Source organism: Filicampus tigris, chromosome 1, assembly GCF_054856515.1.
Source record: "Filicampus tigris isolate MCC_2025a chromosome 1, RoL_Ftig_1.0, whole genome shotgun sequence".
NCBI lineage: Eukaryota > Metazoa > Chordata > Actinopteri > Syngnathiformes > Syngnathidae > Filicampus > Filicampus tigris.
The window spans coordinates 13692106-13716527 of NC_141217.1; the positions used below are offsets into that span (position 1 = coordinate 13692106).

At 40.4% G+C, this 24422-nt stretch overlaps 1 protein-coding gene across 1 annotated transcript; it reads right to left on the bottom strand.

Annotated features, from left to right (window-relative positions):
* Positions 1–2039: 2039 nt before the first annotated feature.
* Positions 2040–23910, bottom strand: LOC147152879 (DNA (cytosine-5)-methyltransferase 3B-like). The gene is made up of 23 exons (XM_086036935.1): positions 23778–23910; positions 23328–23602; positions 19575–19677; positions 14740–14884; positions 14555–14637; positions 14304–14423; positions 13681–13821; positions 12549–12707; positions 12370–12477; positions 11256–11397; positions 11039–11161; positions 10222–10266; positions 10065–10144; positions 9721–9833; positions 8553–8736; positions 7269–7353; positions 7047–7192; positions 6838–6928; positions 5760–5908; positions 4915–5000; positions 4749–4818; positions 4549–4667; positions 2040–4410 (listed from the first exon to the last, which is right to left on the bottom strand). Exons 2-23 carry the CDS (start codon positions 23333–23335, stop codon positions 4269–4271), a joined length of 2442 nt encoding a protein of 813 aa, XP_085893061.1. The 5' UTR covers positions 23336–23602; positions 23778–23910; the 3' UTR covers positions 2040–4268.
* Positions 23911–24422: the final 512 nt, after the last annotated feature.

Sequence of the window (24422 nt, forward strand, 5' to 3'; positions counted from 1 at the left end):
TGACAAGAATAGACATCCTGTGTCTTGTTTGACAAATGCCACACAAACAATATTAGTTTCCAGGTTTTTGTTGATCATCATGTAAACGTCATGTCCTTGCTAAGTAAAGTCTCAAGTCTTAACGCTCAAGTTTCAAATGAATTTCTGTCGCAAAAATCAAGCAAGCCGGGTGGTACCCACTTAATTCAATCATTGCAATCGCACAATTTTGTAACATACAGTTGCAAGTAATGGAGCCTGAAGAATAACCTTCATTTGTGTATAAATTAAGTCTAAAACATCATATGAACTTCACAACATAAAACAGTCTGCCAAAACTAAAACCACGCAAGAAATCTTTGGTTTTATAGGACACACCAAGTGGTGAAAAGTAAAGGAACCTTGGATTTAATACATGCTAATAGGTTAGCCTCCTTCAGCAACAATAACCTCGCCCAAATGTTTCCTATACTTGCAGATCAGACCTGCAGAAAGGTTCAGAAGTGTGAATATTTGAAGTCATCGCAATCTGGGTGAGGTAATGACCCCAAACGGGCTACTCCACAAAGCTTATTTTCTTCTATGGAACCCCATTGTTTTGTTGATTTACTTGTGTCCTTTGTCCTGATGGTATCACCCACCCTTTGTTAAGCTTTAGTTGGCAGACAGATGCTCTTAAATTCTTCAAAGATTCTATAAATCTTTAGCCAAAACTCAGATTTTATTTTCCCCGTCCAAGCATGCTGCGCTGAGCTCTTGGAGTCATCGTCACAGGACCAGAGAAGGTGTTGAATTATCACCAATCTCCATTGTAGATGGTCTTGCCATGGACTGATGAACATCAAGGCTTGAAGATATATTTTTAGATTTTATAACACTTTCCATCTTGTTTCTCAGAGCGGTTATTCAAGATCACAACAGGAAATGCTTAAACAGCAGAAAACAAACAAAAAAAACAAACAAAAGCAAAGCACATTTTTAATTAGGAAGGGCAACTTAAAGTGGAAGTCAAACCCAAACATATTTTTTTAGAGAATATGTTCTATGCTGGCCCAGAAGTTGAGACAAGGAATTCTGATTAATATTGCATTTGTGGAATATGAGTTAAGCAGCAAAATGCACCCGCTTTTAGCCATCTCAGGGGGCGGCCATTTTGTCACTTCTGTCGCCTGAAAATGACATCAAAGTTGCTCAGGGCTCAAATAAAAATAAAAACATGGAAACAGTGTAACTTCAAGAAAATTGTTTATTGTTGTGACCTAAAGACTACATCACGGTTAATGACCCATTTATGCAGAACTCCAGATACTTCAAATAATTCACACTTCTTGCAGCTGAATTTATTCACCATTTTCAGTGTAAAGTTAATGACGTAGATTTTGATATAATCCATCCAGCAATTGGCACAGGCTTACACTTTTGACATTTATTCTACACATATCAATCTATTTATCAATATGTCTATATGCACATCTCGCTTACTAGCCATCGCTAACCCTACTACAAAAAAGTGGTTTTATACAATTTTATGTTCTTATATTACATGTTTTCATGTTGCACTGACACAAAATCGATACTGTATAAACTACAACTACATATAACAGTTGATTAAAAAAAAAAACACGAGAAATAACACTCCCTTTGATAGTACTTGTCAACCAGATGGACAGATGGTGTTTCATTAAGTTTACTTGAAATCTAGTCAATGAGTTGATTGGTTAGTACGTCTGCCTCACAGTTCTGAGATTCAAAGCTGCCTTCCTGTGTGGCGTTTGCATGCTCTCCCTGTGCTTTTAGAGGATTTTTTCTGGATATTCCAGCATTCCAAAAACATGCATGTTCATTTCTCATGAAAACGGATGAATAAAGTTTTTGATGTGTATAAATTATTATTTTAGTCTTTACTTAGATACTTTGATGACTAGCTATGGCCTTGCCTTTCACTCAGTTAGGTAACTAAAGAATTGACTCGTCACGCTAATGATGCTAAGTGGCGAAGAAAACTCATGTTGTTTGGCTAACACTTACACATCAATCTATTTATGACAAATAGGGCAATACTGTTTTAAATCAGCCAAAGCTGCCTTTTATTGAATACAAACTCTACAGAATATTTCCAAAAATACACAGTGCTTTTCCACTAACAGTTTAAATGAATCACTGTATTTAAAAAAAAGTATCAAAAATAAGCTAACTTGTTTTATGGTTGCAATGAAGTCCAAAACGGCAAAACTCAAAAACCTTCTCAATTGTGATTTTGTTACATGAAATTATAATAATTAACTATTAAAAAAAACCTCTACAGATTAATATTCTCTAAAATTGGTCAGTATAAAAAAAAAACTCCAAAAGAGCAGGTTGAAACATACAAAAGGAAATCTGTAAGAGTGAAATATGTAAACAGTTCTCTTTTGGTTCCTTAACAGCATAATAAAAAAGAACAACAACAACACACACACGATGAATAGAACATTTTTGTGTTTTCATTGTGAAAACCATGTTCCACACGTTCCAGTGATTAAACACAATAGAAACATGCGAGATTTCCTTGAGGTAATATACGTTTGGTTTTGGTGACAGCCACACAAAAAAACATTCTTTAGTTGTATACAGAGCTGGGCATCGCCTAATTGCCACCGAGTTTCCGTCTGCATATTTAAACGACCCACGTGGTCCCAGTCGGTCCGAGTCAGCCAAACGGCGTTGAGAACGGACTTAACCTGTGCCACGTCACACGCAGATGCCACACTCCTGACACGTGGCTAAGTAAGGAAAAAATGAAAAATAAAACAGTTTTGTGTACCTTGCGGTCCCACAAACGCAATGACCATGTGCCCCATATTGTTTTTTATTTCACCGATCACCACGCTGTGCGTGTGTGTCAGCTGTTTTTGTTTGATATTTTTTCTTTGTTTGGCGGCGTGTCTGCTCGTGGCGCCTGCATGTGACGTGAAGATTGTTCTCGATGCCGATTGGCTGTCGCCGACGACTGACGGACTCGGACCTCGTGGGTCATTTAAATATGCAGATGGGAACTCAGTGACGGTTAAGTGAGTCCCAGCTCTGGTTATACAGTATACTTGGAACTCTAACAGCAGTACTAAAAGTACAAAAACTTTAAGCAAGGGCAACATTAAAGTCGTCAGTGATTGTTGGCACAGAATACGGTGTTGTTTTTGTCAACGACGTTACAGTAAACAGATATGCTTCAAGATACTGCCCAAACAGTGAGGACTCCTCGAAAATTAGGACAAAAAAATAAACCAAAATTCACCATGCTTCTGTTTTTGTATTTGCTTATTTCAAGTATTGTTACCATATAGGAAATTTCAGGGAGACACGCTAACTGTTAATCACGATAATACACCCAAAAATGAAACGCATCCATCTATCAACTCTTCATTTGTTTTTTAAGAAAACGTCAGCTTGTCTTCTCTATGCAAAGAGAACAAAAAGTAAATCAAGAAGAACACCTACAATTTCAATGAAAAAAAATGACAAGCCTCGAGTCTACTATCTTCTATTGCTATCTACAGAGTTCTTCTCGCAAAAACCTCCTTCTGTAGCCTTACTATCAACTATAAAAAGTGAAACAAAGGCATACTGGCCAAAGAAAAGGGACGGCAACACCAACCTAGTCCTCCAGACTAAAAACGACAGAAAGATTATTAAGCTTATGTAAGGTGGTTTCTATACAAATGTACCCTGCTGATCGTCAGTGTCTATTTGCTGGTAATGAATGTCTGTGCTGTGAAAGGTGGTGCCCATTTGCGGAGTGTGTCCTACATTTCTTGGTTGCAAAGTATTTTTTTATTACAGTGTTTTTGAGACACAATATAGGTTGTATCTATATATATCCTGGTAATGTGTGGCACCTACAGGTGCTGGTGAGGGCACTGTCTATTTGCTGTGTAGTGTCAACTGGGATCAATGTGCTGTGACATTATCTTTTTGCTGGTGACAGGTGGTGCCTATTTGCTGGAAATCATCTATTTCTAACCATCTATTTCCTACTAACACGTAGTTTACAATATTTGCTGACGACAGGTTTTCCCTTGTTGCTGGTGTCTAATTCCTGGTAAAAGTTGTCCAAATCACGGTGATAGATGGCCACAATGCACTGGTGATAGGCACAGTATATTAGCTGGTGATGTGTCACCAGATGTGATGTGATATGTGTGTGTGCTGTGATCTACTGTGGTATCTGTTGTCTGGTTCTGGCTACGGTTTGACGATGACAAGATATAGTGGTGTTCATTTGCTGGTGACGTGGCGTCTTTGTGCTGGTTCTAATCACAGGCAAAGAAGTCTTTGAGAGGTGCGAAAAGATGTCTGATGACAGGGACGCTCCAGGACCTGCCCAGGAGTCTCTGCCGAGCACCTCTACCCATGTTGGACACGTCTGTATAGTGGACTGGGAAGCCAAAAATCCTGAAAGCGTTTTTGCCAAAGTTACAAAATGAAAACGTGCCTGCCTGAAGATGCGAATTAGAGTGAACATTAGGATGCAAGGATGCAATTCTCAATCAAAGCTACCGTCTAATAGTGGGTGTTTGCCTTTGTGTTTACCTCTCCAGCTCAGTGCACCATAAGATGTCCTCCTTTCCGTTCATCAAGACTGGGAAGTGTTGGTCCTTCCCTTGTTTGATGGAGTTGGAGCGCGTGGTGATGGTGCGCACCTTCCCGAACTGAAAAAGATGACAATGTTTTGTTTGTAAAAAAGAATCAAATGAAATAAATAAAGGCCCACAACAGCTTGATTCACTCACCTTGGCAACTCGTCCATGTTCCAGACAGTCCTGGAGCTCCAGCTTGTCCATCCCGGAAGCGCACAAAGGTCTGGAATGGAAAGCATCCATGTCGTTGTAATTATTATATATATTATTGCAGTATATGTATTTGGCCCACAGGGAGATTTGGAACCTTATTTCACACCTGTTCATACCCGGCAGGTTCCCCCAAAAGTATCGAGCCCGGTGGGCTGCAGAGACCTCGATGGCATCAATCATCACGGGGTTACACTACAACAAACGTAAACATTACATTTCTAACGAGCATGCAATGATAAGCATTACTGTGCTTGAAAAATACAATGTGTTAGCAATAGTGACAGGTAGTGTCTATTTCAAGGGAACTGGTGGCGTCTTGCTGAAAAGTGGTGTTCAATTGTGGGTGGAGTCTAGGAGCTGATGATGGGCGGTGTCTCTTCCTTGGTAACGGATGTGCTCTATTTGCTTGTATAAAATGGTTTCTTTTACCTGGTGACAGTTGCCATCTGTTTGATGTGATGGGTGGTGTCTATTAGCTGGGTGTGACCTTTATTAGTAGGTGTTATCAATATGTTTGTAAGAGAGGTGTCTATTTGCTGATGCTGGTGGCTTCCATATCCTTGGGACAGGAAAGAATAATTTTTGAGGAAAGAAAAATGTTGTCACATGAAACGAGTGTTGATCCTGTATGTAATGGTGGTCATGCGTGATGTCTATTTCCTCGTCAAGGGTAGTTTCCATTACATGGTGAATGGTGTCTGTATGCTGATAAAAAGTAGTGTTGATGTGCTACTGACATGTGGTGTCTATTTGCTGGTAATGGTAGTGTATATTTACGGGTGACGGGTATTATCTATTTTCCGGTGGCAAGGTGGTGTCTATTTGCTGGGTGTGACCTCAATTTGCTATTGATGGTGGTGATTTTTCATGGGGAGTGTCAAACCTTTGAATTATGTTGATTTCATGACAAAATGTTGACGGTAGAAAAAAGTATGTTAGGAGGGGTCCCACCTCCAGATATCGTGAGATGTCCCGCTTGTCGTTGACACCCATGGCGACCACGTTCTCGAACATCCAGAAGAATGGACGATTCTCTCCTTCTTTGGGCTTGGCCTCGCTGAGCAGGCGGTAAAATTCAAAGAACAACCTCCCTGTGCCTTCTGGAGTGACAAAAGCCTCATGAGAACCCAGCTCACACCTATCCTCCGTTATTTGTTGAAAGAAATCGCCTGTTTGTTGTTTTCGTGCACAGTCAAAGTGAAACCCAAAGTATGTTTTCGCTTTTCTCCCGAGTAGTCTACTTTGCCTGTATTCATTAACATTAATTACTCAACTCAACTTTATTTAAAAACAACCACAGCAGCATACAAAGTGCTGTACATAAAATAAAAATTAGACATATAAAAACAGACAGTTAAAACAAAAAAATTAAAACATAATAACAATAAACACAAACACTAAAACAATGCAGAGTATCATGCTGAGTCGAAAGCCAAAGAATAAAAATATATTTCAAGATGAGTTTAAAAGATGTGTTATAAATTATCTATGTAAAATGCCAAAAGGCGAGTTCAATAACTTTCAGTTTGTGTAACGTGCTAGTGTGCGTATTGTTTGTCCATGTGTGCTGTCACGTTAGTTTGGGCTAGCTTGCTATTTCGGCTGGTAGTATGCTATCTAATACTACAGATGGACCTCATGAAGTGGCTTGTTTGTGTAGACTAATATAACAGTTGAATACATTTATTTATGTAACATGGATTTACGATTGTGTCCATACTAGATGTATGGTGTTGATGATTTGTTGATTTTTCTTTGTCTGTGTTACAACAGATTATAGTAAATACTTTTGAAAAATGCAACAGGAATACCATTATGTGTTCTTTAACTTCATGTCTTGCCACTCTGGCGATTCTCTGTTTTGTTGCCATTTTGTGGCATCTATTGACAATTTCAAATCCCTTTTTAGAGGAACGCTTATTACTTGCGTATTATCGCTGTTTGTGGCATGTCCCTGCCCTACCCCACAAACAGCAGCGGGTCACTGTACCTCGAATGCACCATATTTGCATCATATTTATTAACTTACCAAAGAGGCCCTTCCTGGCTGGGTTGACAATAGACAGGTCGTTACATGGACTTCCTCCTATCACCAGATCAAATGGCCCCCATTCCTGAATCTGAGGAAGAACAGCATCATCGTGTGAAAAGGATGTAGGAACAATTTTAAAGAAGTCCAACATGGCGCTCCAGAGCGGCATGATAAAACAATAACACTGTCAACATTTTGGCCCTCACATTTTTCCTGGTGATGTTCCGGACGTCGTGGACGTATTGGATCTTTCCTTCGTGTCGGACCACGCCGACAGAGATGGAATCCTCACACACCTCGGATGCCACGTACTGGTCCACCTTAAAGCCCAGATCTCTCAGGACCAGGTACCCTGCGAGCACAAACATATAACTGATGTGAACACCATAAGATGTTATTTTTGTAGCGCTTTCCTGTCCCTCACTTACCAGTGGCAATGCCGTCAAACAGCGAGAGGACTCGGATTGGTCGTCTCTGCTCTGCTGGGACTGCCGGGTAAATCTTTGGGGTCTCCTGGAGGGGCAGTCAGCAAGTTAATAAGTGATCCTGCTCTTTATGTTATACAGTATGTTGTTATTATTATGTTAAGTCGGACATTTGTTTCATCTTTGCCATTACTGGGAATTTCTAATTTTATTTTTCTTTAATTTTAATTATTTGCTGGTAAGTAGTGGTGCCTAAATGCTAGTTATCAGTAGGGCTAAACAATTAATCAAACTCAAATGTAAATCGCAATGTATGCATTTTCAAATCGCAAAGGCTGCAATTTGGGTGGCATCTATTGTCAGGCAAAGAAGCCCTTAGCCTTTTTTTTTTTTAAGCTAAGACGATCCTGAACACGGTCCAAACAAATGTGAGATACAAAAATATGAGTTTAATTAATTCTATGACCAAGCTCGTACTCAAAACATTGCTATGGCAAACCATCTTTCTAAATTTTAATGAATGGAAATGCCATTCACCCGTTCCAGCACCTAAAAAAAACTGGGGTGTAATAAAAACCGTTTTGAAAAAAAGGTGCGAGTGCATCGTATCGAACCGAATCAAATCGTTCCACTCTGAAATGTATTGAGATACCTATCGAATCGTCATTTATTGGAGAGATATATCTTAGAAGGAATTGGCACTTTTACAGGACTGACAAATTCATTCAAATGTGTGTAGAATAACAACAAAAACGTAATTGCATCATACACTATCGAACTGAGCCATACTATATCGAATCGAATTGTAATAGCACTGTGTCGTACCGAACCGTTTCGTTCCACTTTCAAATTGAACCACCCTTGAATCGTTTTGCACCTAACATATCGACAATCGTATCAAATCGTCTTTTGCAGAGAGATGCACACCCCTAGTCATGTGTTTAAAATGGTTTGAGTTGAATTGAGTTCGTAACAAATTTTTCCTCGCAAGTTGGATGGAAAAAAACTTGGCCAAATGACAGCTCGCTATCTTGAAAAAGTCAGAAGTTGGGTTATTTGTATCTCAAGGCACCACTGTATAGTAATAATACTATATAAAAGTAGCATGTTGTGTACTCTTACGACAGAGATCACACAAATCATGTTTCTACCGAGTGTTGTTACATATCATGGTGTCGTGATTTCTATTAGCTGGTGCCAAGTAATGCCAATTTTTTATTTGTATCTACTGTATGTGCTGTTGATGGATGGCGTCTATTTGTTGGTACAAGCCGTAATTCAACTCACAAACAGCTGTCCATTGTCGTTGCCAAAGAACTCCTGCAGCTTGACGCTCCAGTCGTGGCGCCGCTTGAGGATGCCGTATGTCAGCAGCGGCTGGCACATGTAGCAGCGCCAAGGGTCCAGGAAGCGCGCGTTGTTCGATGCCCCGCGGTGCACCAGGATGTCCAGACAGTCCACACAGAAACACCTGCAGCAAGGACGCAGTGGAAGCTTCTAGAATTATTCCTCGTCTATGTACGCGTGTGTCGGTATTTGTATTATTGTGTCTTTATGTGCATTAGAGTGTATTGTATATGAGTGGATTTGTGTGGATAGTTGTGTTTATGTATTTGAGCATACATTCAGTGGATACAAAAAAAGTCTACACACCCATGTTAAAATGCAATTTTTTGGTGATATAAAAAGAATAATTTCAAAACTTTTCCCACCATTAATGTTATCTATAACCTGTACAACAGGAACTAAAAAAACATTGATCATGTGGATGCACAAGTGTGACGCGGTTTTTTAACCAATCAGTTTCAAACTCATGTTAAATGGGAGTCAGCACCCCCCGACTACCATTTCAAGTGCCTCTGATTAAATTGCAGTGGGGCTGTAAATCTAATTATATTGCTTGGAAAACAATTTGCTTTTAAAGCTATGAAAAGACATTCACTTAGCATAAACTTTAAAACGCATATGAGGCAATATAGATCATTGTCGGGGTACATGATTGAAACAAACCATGAAGTTCTTAATAAATGTTTGGATTTGGATTAAGAATAAAATGGACATCCTGGGTTTTGATCTTAAGACATCTGCAAAATGCAATTATGTTGTTGTGCTGCCATCTTGTTTTGTGTGTGCACTTGTGTTGCTGATTACCGTTTTGCACAATGTGGCTGTTTTAATTGTATTCTTTATTTCCTTTATTGTTGTTTATTTACTTGAGTATCATTATCTTTGTGTTACACTGTAATATGTTAACGTGTACAAAATAAATTTAAAAAATCCATCCGTCCATCCACAATCCAAACCGCTTATACTGATTCATTAGTCAGGCCGTAATTTGTACTGTACAAGCATGAATGTGTTTGTGTGTATATTTTTATATGTACGTGTAGGCCTACTGTAACTGAGTGGATGTGTATTTTGTTTGTGTGTGTGTGTGTGTGTGTGCATGTATAACCTGCAGCAGTTGGCGTTGCCGCACAGCAGAACCTCTCGGCCGCCGCAGCACACGGTGCAGTAGGACTGGTAGCCGTCATCGTCATACATATAGGACGTCTCCAAGTACACGTCCTACACGGAAGTAGACTGCTATGTTAGCGTTGTGTGACAGCCAGCTAGCAACAGCTTTTTTTGTAAAAGACATTGATTGGGATCTGGTACATGTGAGTGTAATACACTTGAGTCATCTATGCTATTTGACAAGGAGAAAGAACTGAGTGAGGATTGTAAACTAGTATTTTGGCTTCCCGTGCTAGCCTGACTGCTAGTGTGTGTTTTGAGTGGTCGCTGTTGCATTGTTACCTTGCACGTTTGGCACAGGCCTCCTTCAAAGAGTGGGTGGAAGGTTGCTGCTCTCATCTTGCCACACGAGAGACAGAACTCTGACACACACGCAACCGCTCAGTGAGTAACCAAACTATATAGTATAGAAAGTGTGCGAAGTGAGAGAATTGTTTACCTTCTATACTTCTTTTATTATTCAGGACTTCATTGACCATTTGTTCTGGAAGAAGCGCAAACAGAACGATGAGACTTGAAACCTTGGGCTGGGCAATATGGGCTTTATTTTCACAAAAATACAAATCCTTTGATAAACTAGCAGCGGGGATGAGGTATGAATCCCGAAGTCAAAGAAGAAAGAAGAATCAATTTAAAAAGAACAAATAATTTCCAATAAATTGATAAAAGTGTTCGCTATAGACTTTTTCATGATGGTTGTAATCATTAGGTGCCAGAGTACCTCCGAGTGGTAAAATTTGATTGACTTGAACTGAGAAGAATGACAGAAGCCTGCTATGTTTACATACACCTCAAAGCGTTTAGTCTTCTTCGATTTAAAAAACAAAATTAATCCAAGGGAACCTGTGGGTGAGGGCATACATTTAGTGGATTTCAAATAGTTGTGCAGAGAAGACTAAAAAACTGCAAAGTTTAAAAAAACTGCAAAGATTAGCGGCTTTCCGCTGCCGGGGTTGTAGCTCACGTTCCTCTCACAGCCTGCAGCTTGGTATTTATTCTTCATTTTGCATTTTTAAAGTTAAATTTGTTGTGTAACAAGTATTTAGGAAGGGTGGGAACCATGTCGGGGGGGTTCGCAACGGCGTAATAGAGGCGTAAATCCCCTCAAAATAAAACTTTAAAATAATATAACATTTAAAAAAAAATAATAATAATAACAATAAGTCAACCTCGACTTCGGTATTTTTTACCTATTGCGGGGGGTTCTGGTCCCCATTAACCTCGATAAATGAGGGATTACTGTAATTGAATCTTACCTCTGCTGAAAGACTCCTCAGGCCCAACCTTGTTCTTGCACACGCTGAGCCTGGGCTGCTTAGCAGTGCGCGGATACTCAGGCAGCGACACGTCCAGGACCTGCATGTCAAGCACAGCACTGTCTGCACACACACACACACACACACACACAGACACACATACATAGTCAAGCGACCAGCACATGGTGGAAGCTGTGGCCAGTAGGCATCTGCTCACCAGCACCGTGTGTTGGTTTGAGTCCCTCTTGGCCTTTGGGCAGGAAGCCTCCTTGCGCCCAGTCCATTAAGGGTTTAATTTGCTCATCAGGGTTGTCCGACTCGCAGGGGGGGAACTTCTTCTCAGCCCGGATGCTGGCCATCTGGACCATAAGGAGATGACAAATCAAAATCACCTCAACAATTCGCTGATAACAACCCTGTTACCACTACCATGTATGCTAACTTAGCCGGTTATAATGCTACTCCGTTAGCAACTCTTGTAAAAAAAAACAAAAAAAAACATGAGTAATTGACACAGCCCTAAATAATGTTTATTTATTGTCTATATTAAAAGTTTAAAATGTAAACTATGATCCTCAAACACTTTAAAACTAATCTTAAAACATTGCTCTTAAGAATAAATGGCTTACAGGTTACTTAAATTTGAAACAATGCACTGGAATTGTGCATGTACAGTAGTGTATGTCGTATTTCTATCCATTAATTTTCTACCTATTGTCCTATTTATTGTAACTGTATTTATTGTGGCGTTTTCTTTCTTTTGGTATTTTCGTAATGAAAGTGGCTCCACTCATTCCCTTTAAAGTCAGCACACTAGAGCCACACATAGTCTTTGACATTGCAGAAGCAAAAACAAACTCGCTGGAGCCTATGCAGAAGATTGAAGTGTGCAAATTACATTTATAAAGAACTGCAAGCAGACCTCCTTGTGTGGATTATGTAAAGATGAAAAATTGATTTTTAATGACTTATAGCAGTGGATTGCAGCCTTTTTTGGCTTGTGTACCCCGAAACATTTTGTCATACTGTGAGTACCCACTCATATATGTTGATGAATCGCTAGAATCAAAACTAGAATCTAACTTTTATTTCGTATCCTTAATTTGAGCATTTAATTCTGAGGCATTGTCTGTTTTGACACAAATGAAACAAAAATGAATATGTTGCCTTGAAAATAAAAAAGTCAATAAGAATCAAAATAAAGAGAAAAAAATGCCTTTGTTATACTGTATGTAACTCATAACATTTACAATAAAAAGGTTCTTTGAATAGGTAACTTTTCAAATTTAAACAGTGCGATTCCTGTATAGAGGTGCGAGGCTGAAGTATACCTCTAGAGCTTGAAAGATGGCCCTGCGGTAGGACACCAGTTTGGTGTAAGACGCCTGATTGAAGAACTTGGCAAAGGCTGTGATGGAATCCAGCTTGTCGGCAGAGACCTGCGAGGACACAAAGATGGTCAGTCGGCTCATGTCAGGCTCGATGCAAACTTGTATCTTGTGCTACTCACCTCCGAGAACTTCCCATCCCCGAACCACTGCAGCCACCTCATGCCGTAGTTGGCCTGCCGTTTCCCAGTAGCGCGCCAGGTCACCACCATGCCAGGCCACCAGGAGAAACCCTTGATCTTCCCCCACACCAGCTCACCAACGCTGAAGCCCTTGTTGTCCTGCAGACACCCAGAGGTGGCAAAACTACTCACAGGCTGCACTTAAGTAGAAGTTCAGGAACTTAAAAAAAAAAAATCTTCTAAAAGTAGAGTTACTGATTAAATTCCTTTAATTAACTCAGTCACTGGAATCCAACCGTCTAGTGCCACTGAAGAATATATTCGTTAAAGTATGTTTTTCAGTGTGTTGGCGTGTAAGTGGTGTGGGTTTCGCCAGCTCGTCTGTGAAAATTCAAGCTTCGCCATAATGATGCAATGATGAACCCATGCAAATACATGTCGGTGTTAAATTGCTTTGGATTTCAGATCAGCACAGAACATATAAATCAGCCAGTGAATCTCACCTTGTCAAGTTCATTATGAGGGAGAGAAATGTGAACAGGTTTAGGCACCTCACACTTGAAAAGAGTATGTATATTTATGGTGTTAACCAGAGGTGGGCATTTTACTAAATTTTGCTTGTCTGTCATTCGTTATCCATCAGCGGCCAGGGTACCCGTCCGTCATTCGTCAGTCTGTTATTGTGATGAACGAAACTGGTCCATCAGTCTGACGGAATGGCCACATCTGTTATTAACAGCACATGTGTCGCCGTAGGTAGTAGAAAGTGTGTATCGCAATCATGAGAAAAGATGAGGCAATTCAGTGAGTGATTGAAGAACACTATGTAAAAAAAAAGAGCCACTGACGTTCAACACGAGTGATGCATTGAGTTAGCGTCGTTCTTAATTTCTGTAAATAATTGTTTTCTTTCCATGAAAAGCCCTTTCTCAGTCTTATTTGGGTTTTAGAGGTGTCACAAAGGCAAGAAAAATATTTTGTCAAAGTCACCGTTTTGCTTGACACATTGAAACACACGTAGAAACTTGTAGCCCCTGTAGCACCGAGTCTGGAGCCCCCAGTAAAGCTCCCCCGAGTGAAGGCTGTTGTCTGACGGAGACTACAACCGTCAATCACAGAACATGAACCTTACGTTGTATTCAGTGTGGGCGTCGCAACTGGATGTGGTGGTGCCGCTGCTGCGGGCTGAGTCCTTAGAGTCGTGCTCCAGCAAGTCCAGACGCGGCACCTCAGAGACCCCCCTGGATGAGACCGCCTGAGAAGATCTGCCACACTGACAGAGGAAGACAGGAGTGAGTAAGAGCTCCACAAATTTCTTGCAATCGAGCAAAGCCATGCCACGTGGAGAACACTATTGGGACACCAAAGAAGTTGAACTCAAAAGTCCATCAAACACCTCCAACATCAGCAACCTCACATATGGACCCAAATGATATATTGCATATTGTACAACAGGCGTGGGCAAAATACGCCCACATACGGCTCACTCTGTCCTGTAGCCCTTTGCCATTCCACCTGGCAGTTTTATCTGAACGAAAGGTGCACCAAAGTAAATTTGATGCTGTACCATTTGGAGTATCGGCATAGCTTTTGAAGATAACACATTGAATTATTCTCCTCAACTGTCAGAAGGGTTTGTTAATTAAAACATATTTGCTTATTTAACTACAGACTAAACCAATGCTCGGACTGGAGATGTAGCCAAAGTTATTGTATCTCTAATCAATACAGTTGCAATACAGTTTGTATATTCACCATGGTGGCGACGTGCTCATGTTTGCGTGTCTGTCTGCGAGGTTTGGCGTGCGGAAGCAGACCAGCCTGGAAGATGGTTCGGGCGAGCGGCCTTTCTCTCAATGCCAGATGAGTCTTGTTCTGAACACACACAAACGTATATACATGCAGACACACACAAGCATGCACAAGCACACACACACGCAGAGCATGTGTTGATTATTCAGCGTTGGTCAACGCAGATTTGTGCCGCCCGCTTACGCCCGCCATACTTTACTATACGGGTCCCAGGTACCATCATCGCTCTCGGACCTCTTCCTGGTCCTGGCCCCTCTTTCCAGACACACGTTATCATCTGAGGATACAAATAAATATTTGATTAAACTATATTAAAATGCAAATAAATAAATACATTAATAAATACATTAAAATTACATGAAAATATATTTAATTCTACCTCGAGGGGATGAGGCACCCCCGCTCTGTTTGGGGCTGAAGGGTGACGGTGGCTCGGCCCCTGCCAGCGGGCTGCTCTCATTGGTCAGCTCCACACCGCTGTCGCTCTCCAACAGGCCTTCGGGCGGCGGCGGACTCACCTCGGCCTTGGGCGGAGCAAAAAATATATATTATATATCAATAAATATTCTATAAATATACAAGCAGTCTATAATTAATACACACTTTGTAGTGAATAGTATATATCGTCGCTATTCTGTGAAAAACATGCATGTCCAATTTTGGATTTTAAAAAAAATTTACATGTTAATGCGATGTCTGTAATACGGAAACACCATTCACGTAGAAATATAAAAAAATGGACGTAAGTGTTTTTCACAGGACAGCTAGGATATACAGAATTGAATGTGAACCGCAGACAGAATAGTCGGCAGCATTGTAATAAAATTAACTACACATGAATCAATGCAATGTGATGTAATACAATACAAATAACAAGTAATAACAAACACATACCATATGCACTGATGTGAATTTGAACATCAGCAAGAATAGTCAGCAGCGTTGGATGTTGAGAAAAAAATGTCTATGTACAAGCGGTATACACTTATTGCTGCTGACTATGCTTGCTGCTGTTCACATTCACAATGATATCAATGTATTGTTATTAATAAGTTGTTTTACAAGTCTTTCATTATATACTTGCAAAATCAAGTTGTGACGGTATACTATGTAGGGGCAAATAAGAAGAGGTAAAAACATGTTTTAGCTTGAGGTTTGGCAAGCTAAAGAACAACTGCGAGTCAGGAATGCAATCCGGGGAAGCCAAGCAGAACTATTTTGTTTGGCTGCACGCGTGATGACACACTTGATTGTCAGATGGCCGAGTTCTACACTGAATTGGATAAATCTTTGGCGTGTTTGATGTTTGAAAAGGTGCGGAAGATTGGGGAATACCTCAAGGACTTACAAATCTGACTGGGACAGGTGTAGTCAGCGATTTTTTTCCCAGGTTGATAGCTTGCTATATGATAACATATCGGCTTCTAGCATGTTAGCATTCATGTTAGCATATCAACTGTCATTGAGAAATAGTACCAGACTACAGGGCAAGATGTACAAATGGCACTTTTTTCAACTCAGGCTGTTGACTTGCTATATGTTAGCAGACCAATTGTTAGCATTTTATCAATTCTCAATCTGAACTGTACCTGACCCTAACCTGAAATTCTTATTTCCTGCTCGTTAACCGACACCCGCAAAAACGGCGGATTTGTCAGGCTGCTGCCAAACTTTCGCAGACTCGTCAAAAGGCAAACAATTAGCGACAAACGCGACACTGCAAGCGAAGCGCAGGAGTCTCAACTTGTCGAGTGCCTCCTGCATTGTCTGAAGGTGTTCCAAGTGGGTCAAGTGAGGAGCTCTTGTCGAGGAATCTGTCAAGGTAGATGAATACATGCTATTTGAACACATTTCTTGTGGCTCCAAATGGAGGGACGCTCACTGTTCGAGAGCCACGGGTGGACAGTGCAGGCGGCGTGGTTCAGTTGTAATATGCTCTGTTCACCCCCCGGTGTCGGTCAGAACATAATGAGTGAAGAGGTGTATTTGGCAACTTTAATCTTGTTGTAGAAACAAGGCAGGTAGCAAACAATGCAAGGATGCAGGACTGCATATGAGGCGTCTATGTGCCTGTGTGTGTGGTGTTGTGTTCAGGGACGCACACAAACACAGCAGCACCGAAGGCATCTTGTAATGGTGGCAGACTGCACAATAACTGCTGCGCAACAAGTTGTAGGCAATTACCACGTATGCAACATCCGGAACCTCCAGAATCTATACGATACACTACTCACTAAACACCAGGGATATTCAAAATTTCAGGATGAACCTAAAATGCACTATAACCTTTACAGGTGAACTTCATTTGATCTTCTGTAAACTTTTGATGTAAAACTGTTGATTGTTTTTACAACTTGCTGTTCTTTCATAAGGGGCAAAACGGCAAAATTCACAACAGGTGCTTGATTTGTGACTTGACGCATTGATAAGGATTTTACATTCTTGGGGCTGGTGTTGAAAGCAGAAAACAAATAGGAGCAGATGGTGGAAGGAAGGAAACAGACCCCCACCAACATTCCCCCAGACTAAAATGATTTATGAGAATGAAAAAGAGGAACAAACACCAACGGCTACTACAACATTTCACTGTGTGAAGCTTTTGAGTGAAAGTATCCAGGTGAGCCAGGCGGCGTTAGCAAGAACTCAGTTCAGAATACATGAAAAGATGTGCAAGCTTTATCAGATTTCTGTCTTGTTTTATGTTACCACAACAACTTTTAGCATCTTAACATTTCAGCAATGCTCATTAGAAATAGAACCTGAAAGTAGGACACATGTAAAATCCTTATCGAGCTATCTTAGTGCTTTCATTACTTAGGTTGCTATTTTGCTATATTGCACGGGTCACCAACGTGGTGCTGGGCAGCCTGCGGGCCTATTCTAAAAATAACTCAACAGTGATGGGACATTGTGATTTTCTAGAAGTAGTTTTTTTCATTTGAATATGTAAACACTGGCAGAGATTTCTAGAAATAAAGTGTTGCATATTGATATTTGTTTCCTGATTATCATGAGAAAACACATACTGTACATGATCAATGCATTCACATAAATGTAATTATTAATAACAACATAATAATATTCAAGGTAATTTCATAAAATGTGTTATTTCCAGAGCTGGGCACTTGACCATTTTTTGCCGGTCCGGCCGCAACCCTCCACCCTTGACCTGGGTACCCTTCTGGCCGCGACCCTCCGGCCATATTCATAAACATTGTCGGCCCCCGCCCCATTCCGCCCCCATTTTTAAGGATCATTAGCTGGCTTTTACTATTCGAACCCGCTGTAGACACGCTTTAAATGCGCCAGTAGTATTTACCCAACTGCGTGCTTCCTTGCATTGCGAGCCCCGGGTTGGATTTGTCGTATTGTATAATTATTTGGGTCCAATAATTATAGAGAAGAGTCGTAGGAGAGGTCGCAGAAGTCGTAGTCAAGTTACTTATTTATTTTGCACACTTCCCCTCCTTCCCGGCCTTCAAAATAAAAGCATTCCAGCAAACCACTATACATTACAGGTTTGCTATGGCGTATTTTCGGAAGTAGTGAACGCCAGAAAAAGTGCATGAACTCCACAAATTGTTTTGAAACAAGTCGGGGGGCGTCGCTTCAAAAAGACAGCGACAACAATACATATCGTGCCTGCTACAACCATAAAGGGATGACTAGACGATGCATTTAATTTTATTGTGAAAACGATCTGGAAGGTGGCGGCTAAGGGGGAACGTGGGTGAGTAGCTTGTTGACTTTGAGTGATGGGATTTTCAGCAGCAGCAACGAGCTGCGTGGCTCATCCGTCTCCGTGTGGGAAACTGTTTGTCATCGCAACATGCGCTCAAGCGTGTTTGTATTTCCTCATTGTCACATCACGTAACCCGCGCCTCCCACCTGCAACTGGGGCATACCATTACAAGAGGGGGCGGAGGGGCAATACCATAATCCCTATAACAGCAGTTGTCGCTCACGCAGACGCGGGAGTAGAAAGAAGCCGAAAAAGAAGCCTTTCACCGAGTAGGCTGAGATGATTTCTGGCCGCCCCGCCAGCACGTCACACGCATGAGGGCCAATTAGTGGGCCGGACTAAAATCAACTTCAGGCCATGCTTAGTCCAGCCATTTTTTTTAATTTGTCGCCCGTATGTATGTATGTATGTATGTATCTGTATTTATGGTGTATATCTTTTTTTCAATTACCCTTACATTTGCCACCTTGAGGAACTGTTTGGCGCATTTATCAGCCAAGTCCTCTTTTCACGATGATCAGTGCAAAATGAGCTGAAGTTCCACTCACCATCAATAAAGTGTCCAGTCACCCCCAAATAACCGTGGTTGCGAGATGAGGTTCAGTGATCTGCGGTTATATTCGTCCGAATCCCACATCAAAACGTCAACTTTGCTATTCTTTTCACTGTCATACATTTTGCTGATTTCAGTCATCACTGCAGTCCTGCACGGTGGTTTGATGGGTCGTTGGATGCTGTTTGCAACGCCTCAATTAATCCCTTGTCTTCAACTATGTTGATCGGCCTGCAGTTCATCGCTATTCGCTTTGCAAGAGCATTCGTCAGCCTGTCGTCGCAGACTTGCTCATACGCGTGCTGTTCTCGAGTTTAGTTTGGCAAAGAGCTTTGCAATGGCTCGCTACATTAGTGTCTTCGTTGTTATCACTAGCTGTAGCTTTAGTCGCGGCTGGTTGCTTTGCATTTATGTGGTAGGCTTGAACCGCATCTTTGGTAAGCAAAGTCCTTCTTACAAAGAAGGCATATCACTCGACTTTATCAATAGTGCCGTCAGGGCGTTTTTTAAAAACTCTCACATGCTTCTCCATTTTCATGTCTTCTCTCTGCTCCTGAACTTGCCCTCCCACCTACAATAGGAGCCGATCAGGTTATGCCAAACACAATGACAGCCAATTGTGTGGGTGTGACACTGACCATTGTTTTTTACAAAACGGATCTCATCATCATACAGAAACAGTAAAGTTAGAGATTAAAAATTTGAGTAATGCGATTAAAAAAAATAACGCTTTAACTGTGACTGTAATTAATTGATCGCAATTAATGCACTATTTTGACACCCCTAATTTTAATATGTATTCATTATTCCTGAGAGGTTAATTATTAGTACTTCACTCTGGTATTTTATGTTTGAGTAAAAGAACGGCAATACCCACCGTGAATGCAGTGTGGACAGCATGGCCAGGTGCGAGACTTACCATGGCGGCCATGTTGTTGTTGGTCTCCATGGCGACAGCAGGGTATTGATCAGAGGGCATCGCTGTTGCCGTGGCCGATGGTGATGATGACCCCTTCTCAAACCTGTCAATCAAGAAAAAAAGCCAGGGATATCTTTCAATTGCATTTTCTCTGTCTTTTTTATACAGTATGTGTACTCACAAAATGAATATTTGTCAAAATAAACATTTGAAATGTGAATTAATTATTCACATAAATTACTGTATGTATAATGTATGTATCCATTAGTGAATCATAATGTGAAATATCAACATGATAGAATTGCAAGCTATTTTTTTAATCTATTTACATTATATCACGAGCGATTTATTTCTGCCTTTATTTTATTAACATTTTTTTTAACTTAATGGTGCATTTAAGTATTTATTAACACTTCTCATTTTCTGGCACAGCAACACATTAAACCACTAGGTAATCATTGCTGCTTTGTCTTATTTAACAGAATTAATATTTTTATAAATGACATTAAATAAATACATGGTTGGTAAAATAAATAGATAAATAAATACTACTATTTGTCATCGTATTTAACATTTCAATTTATGAATTGAGGATGTTTATTGATTATATTTAACTGTGAAAGGCTGAACTAGTTTAGTGGCTGTGGTCTGTCCCTTAAGCATTGGTAAAAAGTGACCTGTTGAATTGAATAAATACAAAAAAACAGGCGCCAACACGCCGAAATGAACCGCCGACAAAGCCCCAAAACTCCACGAACATGCCACCGTGTGTTTGAGCCACATTCTTCTTTGCATTGTATGAGGATTAATTACATTCAGCCTGCATGCACATGAGCAGCATATGTCAACACTTGCTGTGTGTGTGTGTGTGTGTGCCAGCGGACCTCAGGAAGCCCTCAGCTTCTTCAAAAACACGCATCACAAACACACACATTACAAGGGGGGAAAAAATCCATTAGGGATGAAACAAAAAAAATTTCACATCGCGATTATAATGATTCGAATCACTTTTGTTGGTACAGTTGAACCCTTACATATTTGCAGTTCGGCATTCACAAATTCAGTTTTGTTTTGATATTTCAACCTATCCTCCATTATTCGCTGAAAATCTCATCTATTCACCATTTTTGTGCTCAGGCCAAAACAATAAAAGTATTTGGAGCCATCTTATGGAGTATGTGGTAATGTTTTTTTAGTTTCCTGTTTTGTTGGCGCTACTTGAATGCACAGTCAAAAGTGAAACTGAAAGTGTGCTTCTGTAGGATTATGATTAGTAGGGATATCACGATATCCAAATGTCACGATACGATAATATCACAATATGAATCACACAATACGATCATGATATTGTGGCGAGGTTGGCGATATATAAAAAGCTCACAATACTCTATAAAAGCTCACGATATTGTAAAAAAAAAAAATCTGGCGACTAGCGTGGGTCTTAGGTGGCAAAAACATGCATCAAATTAAACGCATCTAATAAACTAACCACCAGAAAGTGCTGGAACTGCACGAATGGAAAACACCTTGGGCTTTTAAACAGATTTGCTGCTATTAATATCGTGACAACGACGATATAGTGGCAATGTTAATATTGCGATATCACGATATTGCCGATATTGTGACACCCCTAGCGATTAGATATGATATGGCTCAGTTTCAGAGTTCCTTGTAGTCGTTTTAGATACATATTAATGATCTTGTCAGTACTGCAAATGTGGCATTTCCTTTAAAGATATCTCTCTCCAATAAAAAACGAATCGATACGTATCTTGACATATTTTCAAATGGGATAGTTTGATTCGGTTTGATGCACTCACATCTTTTCAATCCAAACAGATTTTCAGATGGAAATCATTTTTTGTTACACCCCTGATAACAACTTGTCATTGTTGACATTTTAACACCCACTGTGTTTTTGTAACAAATCTTACTTAAACGTAGCCTGCAGCACAAGACATTTTATCAGCATCATCATTGAGCGGAGTCGTTTTTTACGTTAAAGTGTCGGTGTTGTAGTAGTAGTGTATTATTTTTTCAAGTCAGAGAAGCACATACGTACAATATTGGCATTTTTACTTGGGTGAGTGCAACAATGTGTCAGAGGGGCCGGGTAGGATGGAGGACCGAACCAGAGGGGCCCGTTAAGGGGAGGGGTGCATCAAGAGAAGGGGGTTCCACATCAAAGTCTGCTGGCTGGAGATTATGGAGGGGATTGTTCACTTCCTAAACGTGTGTGCGTGCGTGTAGTGGTCAATTTGTCTGTGTGTGTGTGTGTGTGTGCGTGTGTGTCGGGGGGCCCTCAGGTTCTCGCTGGGGGCCACATTCCTTGTCAGTCATGTTCTTTGGGATCACTTTATGCTCGGTCAACAACAAAATGGCAGACATTCTTCATGCAGGCGTGTCACGTGACTGCTGAGCAAAAATGTACTTCCTGCATGTGTGTCACATGGGGGAAGAGCCCCGCCCCCTTTGCAAAGTCTCAAATTTCAGTTTTGGTCAGGTAGAAAAAAAAAGGTTGTATTTACACAATGTTTGTGTTTGGCCATTTGTCTATTGCATGTGCCACATGCACGGATCAGTTGCTCTCAAAACCTTTTCCACCAAGTACCTATATTTTAATGAGGAAAAATAACAGTCCATAATATTGTACTTTTTAAAAACAGACAGTCATAACATTAATAAACAATTAAACAATTTTTTTCTCAAACTGCATCAACTGAATGGCCATTGTGCTGCTATTTTTTGGTGTGTCCATCTTGGCGTACCATAAGACAGACCCACAGGCTCATTATAACAACTCCTCTCAGCTCATCAGTAGGGCACTGATATTACTGTCGTTGTTGTTCACAGAGGATAAAGAAGGCATGATTATGAGTGCTGTTATATTGTCTACTGTGTTCCTGCAACATTTGTATTCAATCCGTTGCTTCAAAGGTTACAACGCCGCAACAAATAAGTTACTTTGCGTTCCCTTTCAGCTAGCTGACTGAAATGCTAAGCTATGTGGTTGATTTAAGTTCACAAAGTGTAATTCTGTTTGTTTTATGTTTAGTTTGACTGTGAACTTCGAATGGGGGTGCCAATAAAAGACTTGAAGCTTCTTTTTTTTTAATTGTTTACTATTTTCCAAAGTGCTGCTTATTGTGAAGCGAGTTAAGTTCACTGCCAACATAATTGCACCTGTATCTGAAGTATTTTTCTTTTGCAGCACATAAATAGGCACCATGTCTTAACATCTGCAATTGTCTTCCACCGAGCTCCTTTCTTGTCATAAAGACAACAATGTGAAAATGATTAACAAAATCAGAGATTTTATGTTAAGGTCATATTACCCAGCCTTAGTACCGATAAAATTAAGACTAAAGTATAAAGTACGCAAAATTGAGGCATCCATTTGTTCTGATTCAAATGTGGCCCCTTCAGCACACAAGTTTGCACACTCGTGTTCTACTGTGGACAGTTCAGCCAAACACAGCGTGGATTTAAGCTTCCTCGAGTCGCGCCGTCATTTCCACTCAAGTTTTCAGATAAACACTGAATTCATTTACTTGGCTTACAAAAGCAACAAGCACAACAAGAATATGTCGGAAGGGCAAAAAAGTTTCGACGCATACACGTGCGTGTGTGTACGCGTGTGTCTTGTACTGTAATGCACGCATGCATGCAACGCCACATTGTCGTAACGCGTCAATTACAGTACAGTCAGGTGGATATTATCATGTGTATATAAAGTGGGGGAAAAAAACTTACATAAGCATACAGGAAGAAAAGACTTGCGCTTCCTCGCCGTGCAAGTGTTCCACAAGTGGACGTTGTTGTGCACGAGTTGATCACGCAGTGGGAACGTGCTGCTGCAGATCCCTACGGTCTCACTGCCTCGCTTTGAATAACCCCCCAGCAGCACCCGCCACCCACCTCTTCGCCACCTCCTCCGCGGCAGGCGGGGCATGCTCTCCTTCCTTGAAAAGCCAGTCCGCACTCCGCAGGTGAACTTTTGGCCTCCATAACACCAGGTGTGGCACAACCTTTAGGCTCAAGCGGACAGATGGGCCAGAGCGTAGAAGAGGTTAAAAAATAAATTTAAAAAAGGTGAAATGTCTTTGTAAAATATGTAAAATAGTTTATTTCCAACTACAATAAAAAAAACATTTCTCAGATTCATACAATACACCTATACCCAGTTCTTCCCTATAAACTCACATTTACTGTTGGTGGTTGTGCTGTTTCAGGGGTCACCAACATGGCGCCTGAGGAACCATGTAGCCCACAAGGTTCACATATGAGTAACCTGCTACCTTGTTCTGAAAATAGCTCACATTTGAGTCAACGGAATTTTGTGATTTCATAAGAATGTTGTATAGAGGATTAATTAAAATGTAAATGTATTTATAGAAGTATTGCATGTTGATACTGTATTTCTTTACTACCTTGTTGAGCCATTGTTGCTATTATATTGTTCAAAACAATCAATATGATCACTGTCTTCATATCAAAATCATTAATATGATCAGTCTCTTCATATAGAAGAAACATGAATTGCTAATGACAAAAGATAATTAAAGGTAATTTGAGCAAATTTGTCATTTGTCAAAATGTAATTTGTCATCATTTGTCAAACATGGAATATGGATTTCTCAGATTTTGCTGTTTATATTAATCAGTTTGGGGAGTCAAATAAACAAACATGTTTGTTTTTTCTATTACTACTGACAACATCTATTCATCCTCACGGAGGTCGCGGGTACTGCCAACATAACTCCAAAATTCCTGTTTGGTCTTTGACTATTTTCCAGAGCTTTAAGATATTACGGTAAGATTACTTTGACACATCCAATATGGCAACGA